This window comes from Brassica rapa, chromosome A09 (assembly GCF_000309985.2).
Source record: "Brassica rapa cultivar Chiifu-401-42 chromosome A09, CAAS_Brap_v3.01, whole genome shotgun sequence".
In the NCBI taxonomy this organism is placed as follows: domain Eukaryota; kingdom Viridiplantae; phylum Streptophyta; class Magnoliopsida; order Brassicales; family Brassicaceae; genus Brassica; species Brassica rapa.
In genome coordinates, this window is record NC_024803.2 from 15752541 (window position 1) to 15764385 (window position 11845).

Consider the following 11845-nt stretch of genomic DNA (forward strand, 5'->3'; position numbering starts at 1 on the left):
ACAAACATTACAATCCAAAGGCTTGTAAGATTAGTACAAAATTGATACGTTCATGAGGTTTTGGCACGGGAAATTTTGAATATTATTCACTTTTTATTTCAAAATTGTAAATGAAGTACTATAGGGAAGATCTTATTTGAAAATGAAGCAAATATATAATTATTGGATGAATGTGAAATATTAAATATATAGGGAAAGAATAACCAAACAACAAAGTCGTTCCAAAACTAAAAAAAATAGACATGGTTCCAAATTATCAACGACATCAGCAAAACGACTGCGAAGTGGAATAATATCCGAATATGTCCGATGTAGTAACAAGAAGACTAGTCAATGGTTGTATTTTAAATAATAGTGCTGTTCATTCCAACGGGAAAATGGCTTATTTCAATATATTTTACATAAATTATCAAATTTATATCGAATTGAACTTTGGTGAATTTCATTGAATTATACGTATAGTTTTTGAATCAAATGTTATGCACATGGTTTTGCCGAGTCAACGGCTAAATATTATTTAAAATACCAAATTTAAAATATACCCTTCATGTTTTAACTTTTCGGAAATACTAAAAAATAATAAATAGATTATTTTTTATATTTTTTGTTTCACCGATAAATTTTACCATTCATATTTTTACATTTTATTCGATATTTTAGTTTGAAAAACAAGTGCAATAATTTTACTCTAAAACACCAAATTTTTAAATACAATAATAAAATTTAAACATAAAATCATTTATACGAAAGGAGTATTTTAAATTAAAAACATATACAAAGCCAGAAAAAAAAACTAAAAGAATATTCAAAATCTAAAAAATATATTTAAAAATTAAAAATATCAAATACCAAAATATACAGTAGTAGCTAAAAATAATTGATATATATATAATATAATATTTCAAATTTAGTATTTAATATATTTTGTTTTTGACTGATGATGATATGTATCAAGTTGGCGTCTCCGAATTCTCCACTTCTTGTCTGTACTACAATAAACTCACAATCGCTTTTGTATCTGTGAATAAGAAGAATCTGTCTCTTGATCATGGTTAAGTCCTTTTCTCTCTTCTCATGGTGATATCAGATCATCGTCTTTACTCAATCTCGTCTCACTCCAAATATATTTTTCCATGTGATCAGGCAGAGAAGAAGGAGAAGCTGAAGCTCTACTCTTACTGGAAAAGCTCGTGCTCACACCGTGTCCGTATCGCCCTCACTTTAAAAGGTCTTTCTAATTATTATTGTAAACAGATTGTGTTTTTCTTTTCATGTGAACTGGATCTTGTTTGATTGTGTGTGTTTAGGGATTGAATATGAGTACGTACCAGTGAATCCCCTCAAGAGAGATGAATTCTTGAAGATCAATCCAATGGGTGCTGTACCAGCGCTTGTTGATGGAGACGTTGTGGTTTCTGATTCTCTTGCCATCATAATGGTTAGTATAATTATAACCAGGAGCCACTTAATCTTGTGTGATTTTGTGGATTCATTTTATCAAAATCTTTGCATTTTGACAGTATCTAGATGAGAAGTATCCTGAGCCACCTCTCTTACCTCGCGACCTCCACAAACGTGCTGTAAACTACCAGGTACTGCATAGTCAGAATCTTGTGAAGAGAAACCAGCTAAGATTGCGAGTGTAATGGTTCTGCTTCTTTTTTTTTTGTTTATGTTTCAGGCAGCCAGTATTGTGTTCTCTGGCATACAGCCTTATCAAAATACGCCTGTTGCTGTGAGGACATGATGATATTTATTATGTTTGTTTCTTAGATTCTACTGTTGTGAGTTTTAGATGAAGCAATGTTTTTTTTTTATAAAACAGAGGTATATTGAGGAGAAGACAAATGCTGAGGAGAAAACTGCTTGGGTCAGTAACGCTATCACAAAAGGATTCACTGGTATGACATCTCAAGTCTGTAACATTTATTTGTCATCGGCATAAGTTGATACTGTGGTTAAAGAGTGCTAACTTTTAATTTAAAACATATCCCATGTCTTTATGCGACTTCGTACCACTCATCTTGTTGAGGGATGTTGACTGCTATTACGTACAGCCTTTGATAAAAAAAAAAGAAAAAGGTTGATGTAGACCTTTCTAATCATATGCCTCTTTCAGCTCTCGAGAAGCTGTTGGTTAGCTGCACTGGAAAATATGCGACTGGCGATGAAGTTTACTTGGTAATTGGTATTTTGCTCTTAATCTCTTTGTTACTCTCTTCCAAGTTGACAAGTTTTGAAGTCATGAGCATTGTTTTACAGGCTGATCTCTTTCTAGCCCCACAGATCCATGCAGCTATCAACAGATTCCAGATTAACATGGTATGTTTCCTTCTTCCTCTACCCAACATTGTTTCAGGCCTATTGCTTTTTTTACGTGTTATGTCTCCAAATCCTTGGAATCCTGGATCAGTTTTGTGGTAGCATGAACCACATTTATCTTTGTCTCTCACACTCACACCAAATCCTCACTTGGTTTCTGGTCAAATATTTATTTCTCTTGTATTACAGGAACCGTACCCAACACTTGCAAAATGTTACGAGTCATACAATGATCTTCCTGCGTTTCAAAACGCAGTCCCAGAGAAGCAGCCTGATGCTCCTGCTTCCACAAGCTGATTCTGTGCCACCGTAGTAAGCTACTCTCAGCTCAATAATAACTCACAGACAGGTAGACAACAACAGCAATGATAATAATACCTTGTACTCATATGTAGATGTATCATATGCACCAGTTTACTTGTTAGTTACCTCTACTTGTATTATACAATAATAAAGGTCACATAGTTTGAAAACTCGCAAAGACCGTCTCCTTAACCGTATCTTCAACCACACTAAAAAACCATCCCGGGGTGAGTTTCTTTATCAAACCTGTAACTGTGAACATCAAACTCAGTGAAGAGTTTGGACACGAAAGCAGCGAACTCACTGAACTGATAAAGTCCCATTTGTGCATAGAAACCGACCAGAAGCTTCAGGTGTTTATAATACATCACGTGACCTTTAGATACCTCTCTCACGTGCACCACACGGAGCCAGTGATGCTCTTGTGTCTCGGTCGAGCCTTTTAAGAGCTGTAGCAAAACGGCGCAGCGCTTGCCTTTAGGCTCGGTTGCAACTAGTCTTTCTCTCGTTTTTTTTTTACATCCTACCTTTTTCTCATTTAGTAGGTTTCGTAAATATTGAATTTAACTGAGACCACGAAAGATCACACATTTCTCTAAATAGGTCCGCTTGTGTTTGATATGATTGTGGCCTCATATATGGGACTCTTTATACAGAAGTACAAGTAAAATTATTATAGTTACGTTTATTTACTGAGTTCAGTTGGGGTTTCGATGGGAATGCTTCAAGACGAAGAATCAGATTTCATTAGATGGGGAGAGCTGTTGCTTTGCGACTCTTTGAGTACAAATGATATGGATGAAAACTACATTGGATCTTTGTCTTGTTTTGATTTTTAAAGCTGTAAACTCCAGGAATGGCTTCAAGAAAAGGATTGGGAATGCTGCAAGAAGTTGTTCTCGGTTGGATCATAAGAGAGAAGGGATGGTTACAGTGTTCTCTTTTTGTGCCTTTCTTCTGGCTCTTGGACGGACGGAACCGAAAGTTGTGTCTCAGAAAAAGACGCTGTCGAGTTTGAAGGTGCTGCTCAATATGTAGTCAGGTGCACGGTCATGGAGTCTTTTATGGGGATTGAGGATATGACTGGTTTTTCCGCTACCATCTGCTACCACCCGCAAACGCAGCTTTTGCGGTTGGCAGCAGTTGTTGGCGTTTTGCAACAATCGCTCAAACCGCTCCAAATCGCTCTGAACCTCATAAATTTAAAAGCTGGTTCCAACTAGCGTTTGCGGTTGCGGGCGGATAAAAAAATTTCTTTTTTTTCCAAAACAATATAAATATAAAAATAAAAATATTCAATAAAAAAATTAAATTGGAATTATAAAAATGCTAAAATATATCTATTATATTTTAATTAATATTATAAAACTTTAAAATAAAAATATTTTCTATATTTAAAAAAAAATTAAACTATAACTTTCTAAATATAACTTTTATATTTATTATAATATTATTATTATTGATATTTTTATAATTATATAAAATGTAAATATTGTTAATTTATTATTTAACCGCTGCTGCATTTGGTAGTTAACCAGTCATAAGTATTCCGCAAACGCACTAATTTCTAACCGCAGAACCAGTCGTACACATCTCTTAAAACCGCTAGAAACCGCAACCACCTGCATCCGCAAATTTCCGCAACTGCAACTGCAACCGCTGCGGTTGAACCAGTCAGGCCCTGAGTGGAGAAGATACAAGACATATACACAATCAATGTCTCAAACTTTGATTCTTGGTCCTTTCATAGAGGCTTTGAATGATTATATACACCGTAAAGTATAATAGAATATATATATTATTACGTTGTGTCTGATAAAAGAATACAATATGTATATATAGTGGTAACATTAACTTCTAAACACTTAATGTAAATATGCTAAAAATATTTTGAGATTAACTTGTTTTTCTGATCTTTCTTTTTAGTCTTGAGAGTCTTCATGGGTTTTACGGGCTTCGCAGTCTTGGTCCGTAAGATACACATTTTTGGCCCAACATATCTCTAATACTCTTCCACACGACAAACGTGGGATGCAACACGCAAATCTGCAATCACAATACAGACTACATATGTCTTGGACACTATGTTGAAGAAAACAATTAGTAGGTTCATCCGGAAATAAATTTCAACTCAGACAAGAGGGATAAAAACTTCAGCTCTTCTTTGGTCTTGACAATAGAAATACATCCCGCAAGCGCAACTGCAGCTCCTCAAACAATCGTCCTTAATTTGAACAGTCCATAACACAGATTAAAAAGAAAACTGACCTAAGAATTTGAGCGTTCTAACTAGGATTCCCGTAATGGTTAAACTATTACCAACAACTCCCAAACTATGGGAAAACAACTCTTGAGAAATTATAAACTAAAGAAAAATCTCATAAAATAACCCATGTGAAACTATAAACCCTTAATCACCATTAAATCTCTTAATTCTTGCACTCCACCAAAACCAAACTAAAGAAAAAAAAATCAAAGCACGTATTGGACGTACCCAAAAGGCCAAAACAAACCCCACTAACATTAATTAAAAAAAATTCTCTAAATTTAATTAGAGATCACGTGAAACATTACTTCAAGCTTATGTTGATTCACGTCATCATCATCTTGATCGTTTCCGTCTTCATCATCGTCAGCACCACCGATAACTACCATTATCAACGCATAAGCTTTAGTTTTTATCCACAAGGATCGACTTTTCTGATATCAGTATAATAGAATAGATATATTATTGTGTTGTGTTTGATAAGAGAATACAATATGAATATATATAGTGTTAACATTAACATATGGTCCGATTGGTGACCATTCTGAAAACAAAATGAACAAATAGAAAATAAACAAATAGGAATAAAATTGCAGGACTGAAAAAAAATGGTTATTCAATCTTCTTTATTCCTCTACAAAAAAAAGAATGGCAGAGAATGAGAAAGAAAAATTATTCCTTATGAATAGTGATTTTTTTAGAAATGTTAAAGAATGCATTATTCCTCGTCGTTCCTTGGTCACCATTCATACCCATAATGTTAACACTAGATAATGCTAACTTTTCTAAACACTTAATGTAAATATGCTAAGAATATCTTGTGATTAACTTGTTCTTCAAGTCTTTCTTTTTAGTCATGAGTTTCACGGATTTCACAGTCTTGATCCGTAAGATACACATCTTTCGATCCAAGATATTTCTAGTATACACCACAAGGACTTCGGTATGTTGAAGAACTGTATTCCACTGTCTTTCATAAACTGTATTGGAACTCTTCTCGTGCAATGTTTTACTTTCATTTTGGTGAAGTACTAACTATAATTATTTTTTTGCTTATTCTACTATCCCTGGGCTGAAAGGAATCTATACCTCAAGAACAATTGAAGGTGCTGCTCAATATGTCTGCGCGTATTCAAGTTGCCTCAACCCAAGGTAAGATGTCACAGTTTGTTATATTATATTGTAATCTTTTGTTTAAGAACGCTTAATTGAGTTCTTGCATTAGAGCACTCAAATTAACAGTTTCTTAACAAAAGTTCTTAGTTTATCTTTAATATTTAAATATTTATTAAAAAACTTTAAATAGAGTTCTATGGTTAATGATGCTCTCAGTTGCTCTAAACATAAAAGGGATCACTTAGGATTGAAAGGGATCACTTAGGATTTTGGTTGTATGTTGATTAATCATTTTTGCAATTTTTTTTATCATTTTGACATATTGAAGAAAAATACACAAAAATCAAAATAATATACCTAGTTTTATTATCCAGTTTTCTTTTGCTTCCATTATTTCCAATACTTGTTGACCTTCGGAAGACGATAAGAAAGATCTATGAGTAGGGTTGAACATTTTATCCGTTAAATTTTATTCGATTCGTTATTCGTTTCGATTTGATCTGAAAATTTCAGATATCCGTAAACTTTCGAAGCAAATCAAATACTAAAAATAAATATCCGTTAAAATCAAAGCAAATCACAAATATTAAAATTTTGGGAAACGGATATCCGCTCCGATCTGAAAATATATAAATACATGTGTATCTTGATTATATTTGAAGTTTTAAATGTATAAAATTATATAATTATTATTCTAACATATGATTTGACAAATTTTATTCACATTATTACTTATATAAAAGTATTACATAAAAAAAAATTGTGACAATTATAACTTGTTTCTTTAAGTTTTATTGTATTATAATTGTTAATTAAGTTTAAAAAATTTACAAAATATGTAGAACCACTACTTCTTTTAATTTTTTATTTTCTATATCATGCAAAAAAACTAATATTTTATAAAACAAATTTGTATCAAATTTAATTTTTAAGATTATGTGTATTAATCAAAACGGGTGAAATATCTAATCTGAAAGTATTCGTAAATATCTACAAGTATCTATTTATTTTTCAATGATATCCGTATTTTTTCGAAACTAAATAAATCGAAAAATTAGAAATCCGTAGAATACAAAACAAATAATAAATACTTTCTAAACCTGGATATTCGAACCCGTCCAGCCCTATCCGTGAGAGATTTCAGTAAATACACAAAATACATAAATCGGTATAGAGTAACATGTCACCGACAAGACTGAACCTGTCGTTTAGAACTCGTTGACTTTCTTAAGAAACTTCCATAAAACACGTGTATAGAATATAGACAAAGGTACACGCGTGTAAATAAGACAGAACAAGATATGGATGTACCAGAGATGTGACGATAAACAGAGAATAGTTAAATACAAAAAGAACATGAAAATATATTACCGAATGGAGAAGCGGATCAAGGTTGCGGATCAAAACATAATAAATTTCAAACATACAAAAATAAGCCCAGTGTAATTATTCTAGTGATAATAAATTAAGTCAACGGAAGAAACAGACGAAGAGATTCACGAGATACCCCTATTCTCATTTATTTATGTTTTTGTCATACAAGAGCCATTTCTTTCTCTCAGTACAGTTCATGGCCCGAGTTCTCCGACCACAATGACCTACAAGGTTATTCATGTATTGTTTGATAACCAAGTTTTTTTTTTTTTGAACTTTTTGATAACAAAGTTTACAATCAATGTATTGATTCCTTTGAATACCACCCAACAAGGAGGGCGTTTGTTTTTTTGTTATAATGTTATTAACATAAGAAGGGAATCACACAAATATGCTTGAGCACCGAAAGATTCGTTATATGAAAATATCGTGTACTTTCAAAAATGTTATTACTTTGAAAATAATTGACGATGGCTATAGGTCATATTCATGCATTAAGTTCTGACCCCACAATTGAAAATTTAAAAGTTCGAATTTGTAATTTTGTGTAAAAGAAGAATGATTCTACGATAAACCTTTTTTTTAAACATTATTACGATAAACTTGCGGCTGCATTATTGAATATTGGCTGGGCGGTCCATACAGCACACACACACAAGATAGACATAAAACTAAACACCATACCTATTTATGGTCATTTCAATGTGAGATTTTTAACGGTTTAAATAACTAATAATTTAAAATATTCAAAATATAACATATAGAAAAAATTAAAAATTTTATTATAACTATAAGTGAATGTTTAGTTGATTTCAATAAAATAAAATTAAAAATGATAGAAGATTTACACAAATTATTATCAAATTTTTGTTGTTCAAAATCATTAATTGTCTATATATTTTAATCACATTAAGTATTTTCGTAGGTTTTATATAAGTAGGGGTTATTGGTTGTATTTTTATGGATTTGAAAATCTGAACTAAATCTAGTGTTATTGGTTCTATAATTTTCAAATCTATATTAAAATCATGTGTTATTGGGTTAATGATTCATAAATTCTATATCAAATCAAGTGTTATTCAATCGTACGGATTTACTAATATATTTGATTTTATAATGGATTTGAATGGATTTGTTTGGTTTTTTTTGTTAAAAATACAAAGACTCAAATCTGAGGTAAAACCTCCGGATTTGCATATTTTACTTGGATTTATAAATACTATATAGATTTCTAAATCAATCAAAATACATAAACCAATAACACCTAAACAAGGAATAATTTTTTTTTTTTGTAAATTACTAATTAACCAGATGGCAATCCGCGTCCTGCATGGAGTGAATAGACTAAAAGAGATTATAATTTTAATATATAGATATATAGATATGAAAAAGGTAAAAATCATAGTAACAAATTATACATGTTATATAATGAATTGTGCATGTTAATATAAGGTAAGCTTCGATTTTTAAACTTGTGTTACTGTTTAAGTGTAATTGAAGTATAGTTCGTGGAATCAAATCTATAAGTTGAGGCTTTGATAACATTATCTTTGTGCACATCCGAGAAATGTAGATACGTCTAGAATATTAAAAAATGTTATAATGCTCTTCCTATATGAATATGCATAAAATAAAAAAAATTGTTAACGCTTATAGTATAATCACTATCTAGTTTTAATGTGCAATAACATTACATGTAATTTATCTAGGTAAGAAAGACCTTTTTAGAAAATAGTGTGAGGAGAGCTCTCATGATGAAACCTAAGCAATGATAATTGTGTTAATCACACATGAGAATAAGGTTAATAAATCAAAGTGTTGCTTAAATAATAAAAAGGGGATTTTATGCTTAGTTTAATGAAAAATATAATATATATTTAAATGTACCAATATATTTTTCTTAAAATTTTAAAAATTATTTTATTGATAACACATCGCATAATTCACAAGTTATAATAATTCTCAATTAATATATAATATATTTGATTCTCCCCCTATCATTTTCAAACAACTTGTAAATATCTTATCATCAATCATGTTCAATGCCTCAGTATTTCATAGGCCGGCTGATCGAAACATAAGATGTATACATGTATGCACACGGCCTTAGTATTCATCATGATATAAGATGTTGAATCATATTTATTTATTTTCTTACAATATAGAATTTATATTTTGCACATTTAATCTGATGTACATGTATGTGACTGCTCTTAGCCCATATAGAGGGTCAGAAGGATATTAAATTTAGATCTGGATAGCGAAAATAAAAAGTAAGAAATGCAAATGAAAATGAAATATATAAGACATTAATACACAAAATATAAATAACTGAGTAATTGCAAAAAGAGCCAAGGAAAAGGGTTGACAAACGCCACGATATGCATGTGACTCCCTTATCCCAATATATTATGTGAACTAGGTAGTAATCCGAGCTATAGGCAGAGTGAAATAGTGTACTAGATTATTTATTGTACTAGGTTCGGTCCGTCCTACGGGCGGGATATTAGTTAATTTGATATTCACTAAATGTTCGAGTTGAAATTTATTTTAAGATTCAAGAATTTGGTTATCTGTTATGTGTTACTTATTAGTAAGCGGTGGTATAGTTATTTTTCGATTATTCTTGTTTTGGTATTGTATCAAATTAACTAATTGTCCAACTCATAATTATAGATGTACAAATGTGGATTTGTGATAAAGTTTGATGACAATACTGTTTTTTTTTTAATTCTTATTCATAGTGGAGTGTGCATGTGTCAGAAAGAGGCATATATCAACTTTTATATTTTTGCGTATGGATTTTAAATATATATTATTTTGTATAATGCATACTTGCTCTACAACATTTGCTTGTAGATTAAAAAATTGTTTTCTATATTTTTAAAAGAGAAAATATTTAGTCTAGAATATAACATGGACATATGTATTGACTATATATAGAAATTGGGTGTTATTTTAAAATGACATATGTATAGAGGTTTTTCAACCATTACTTCACTGGCACAAAACATTTATAACTGCAAATACCTTTTTTTAAAAGCAAAACTAATAAAAGCGTGTACAACAAATGTATTTTGATATATATTATATGCATCAAGTTATAAAAGTTGGAAACATTGCAAAACTGTTTGGAGCAAAGTTTTTAACTTCACGATCTTCATCTTGACGTCAGTTCAGTGCTGGCCCTGGCCACAAGCAGAAGAAGCATGGACTTCTAGCCAACACGATAATAAATATTTTTGCGGCCACATATTTACAAAAAGTGACTTTAGCCTAGTGGTTCTAAAAGAAATTATCAGTGCTGGAGGTGCTGGGTTCAATTACTCCTGACAGCTTTTTGTTTTATTTTGGTCCCAAATACAAAATGGGACACGTGTCACTCCTATAACGCACGACTTGATGACGTGGCATCACAGGAGGGAGGCGAACATATTTTTATATATATAGATATTGTACTAAGGAATTTGTTGTATATTTTTTTTAGGGATGAGCATTCATATATTTATTTGGATTCAGTTAATATATTCTTGTTTCGGATTTTTAGGGTTAGAAATTTAAATCGTATTCGGATATTTACAAATTTTGGTTTGGATTTGGTTTGAATCATTGTGGGTTCGGTTGGGATTTGAGTTCAAATACCCATTTTAATTATGTATTTTAACAAAAGTCCAAATATACTTAATATTAAAATAATAATAATAATATAAAACATAAAAATTTGAATAATGTAAAAGTAAATATTTAAATTTACTTAAAAATTAGTTCAATTGAAAGTTTGGAGGGAGAACAACTAAAAGCTTCGCTGCTCGGAAACACCCAATGCTGATATTTTCTGTATTTTGAACATTTTCTGTTATTTTTAGATATTTATTTGTGACTATATTGATAATTTTTAGATATTTATATTTTTGAATATCAAATAGATACAAAATTTAAAATAATTAACATATTTAAATATATAATTATGATTTAGATATTTTGGCAAACTTAATGTTTCCATCCAGATATATCCATGAACTACTATAACTTAATACTTTTCTATCTAATACAATATGATATTGACTGTCAATTATGTATAAATAATTCTTATAACATTTTTTGGATCACGGCAAAATTGAGAAAGAGAAACTGAATAATAGCACGAAATATTTCTATATATGTATAGGTTTTTATGCCAACTGTAAATAGATTAATTACTAGATGATACTTTTAAATTTATAGGGACTTTCCAGCAATCACTGAATATAAGAATTTTTTTTTTTTGCTAAAATGTAAATATCATAGATGAATAAAAAATAATACAAGGATCTTAGGTTTGAACCATCTTGGTAAAAAAAGAATAAAAAACAAGATGGATCACAAAATTTTTGTCTTACAAATTATAGCTTATCTCAGCCACATAACCATTAATGAATCAAAATGCTTTCGGTGTCTTCTTTCTGAGATGATGTTTCTCAGTTC

General features: G+C 30.7%; 1 protein-coding gene across 4 annotated transcripts; it reads left to right on the top strand.

Annotated features, from left to right (window-relative positions):
• The first annotated feature begins 920 nt into the window (after positions 1-920).
• LOC103839444 (glutathione S-transferase Z1) lies at positions 921-8554 on the top strand. Of its 4 annotated transcripts, none has more exons than XR_004451623.1 (10): positions 921-1051; positions 1144-1228; positions 1308-1438; positions 1521-1592; positions 1682-1735; positions 1826-1901; positions 2120-2181; positions 2263-2322; positions 2512-2671; positions 5963-8554. XR_004451623.1 is itself a non-coding variant. In XM_009115951.2 (9 exons), exons 1-9 carry the CDS (start codon positions 1049-1051, stop codon positions 2617-2619), a joined length of 651 nt encoding a protein of 216 aa, XP_009114199.1. In that variant the 5' UTR covers positions 921-1048; the 3' UTR covers positions 2620-2822. The 4 variants fall into 4 exon arrangements, 1 of the variants encoding a protein (XP_009114199.1); XR_004451624.1 differs by having other exon boundaries at positions 5971-8554; XR_004451622.1 differs by lacking the exon at positions 5963-8554 and adding an exon at positions 2724-2822 and having other exon boundaries at positions 2512-2675.
• The last annotated feature ends 3291 nt before the right edge of the window (positions 8555-11845 follow it).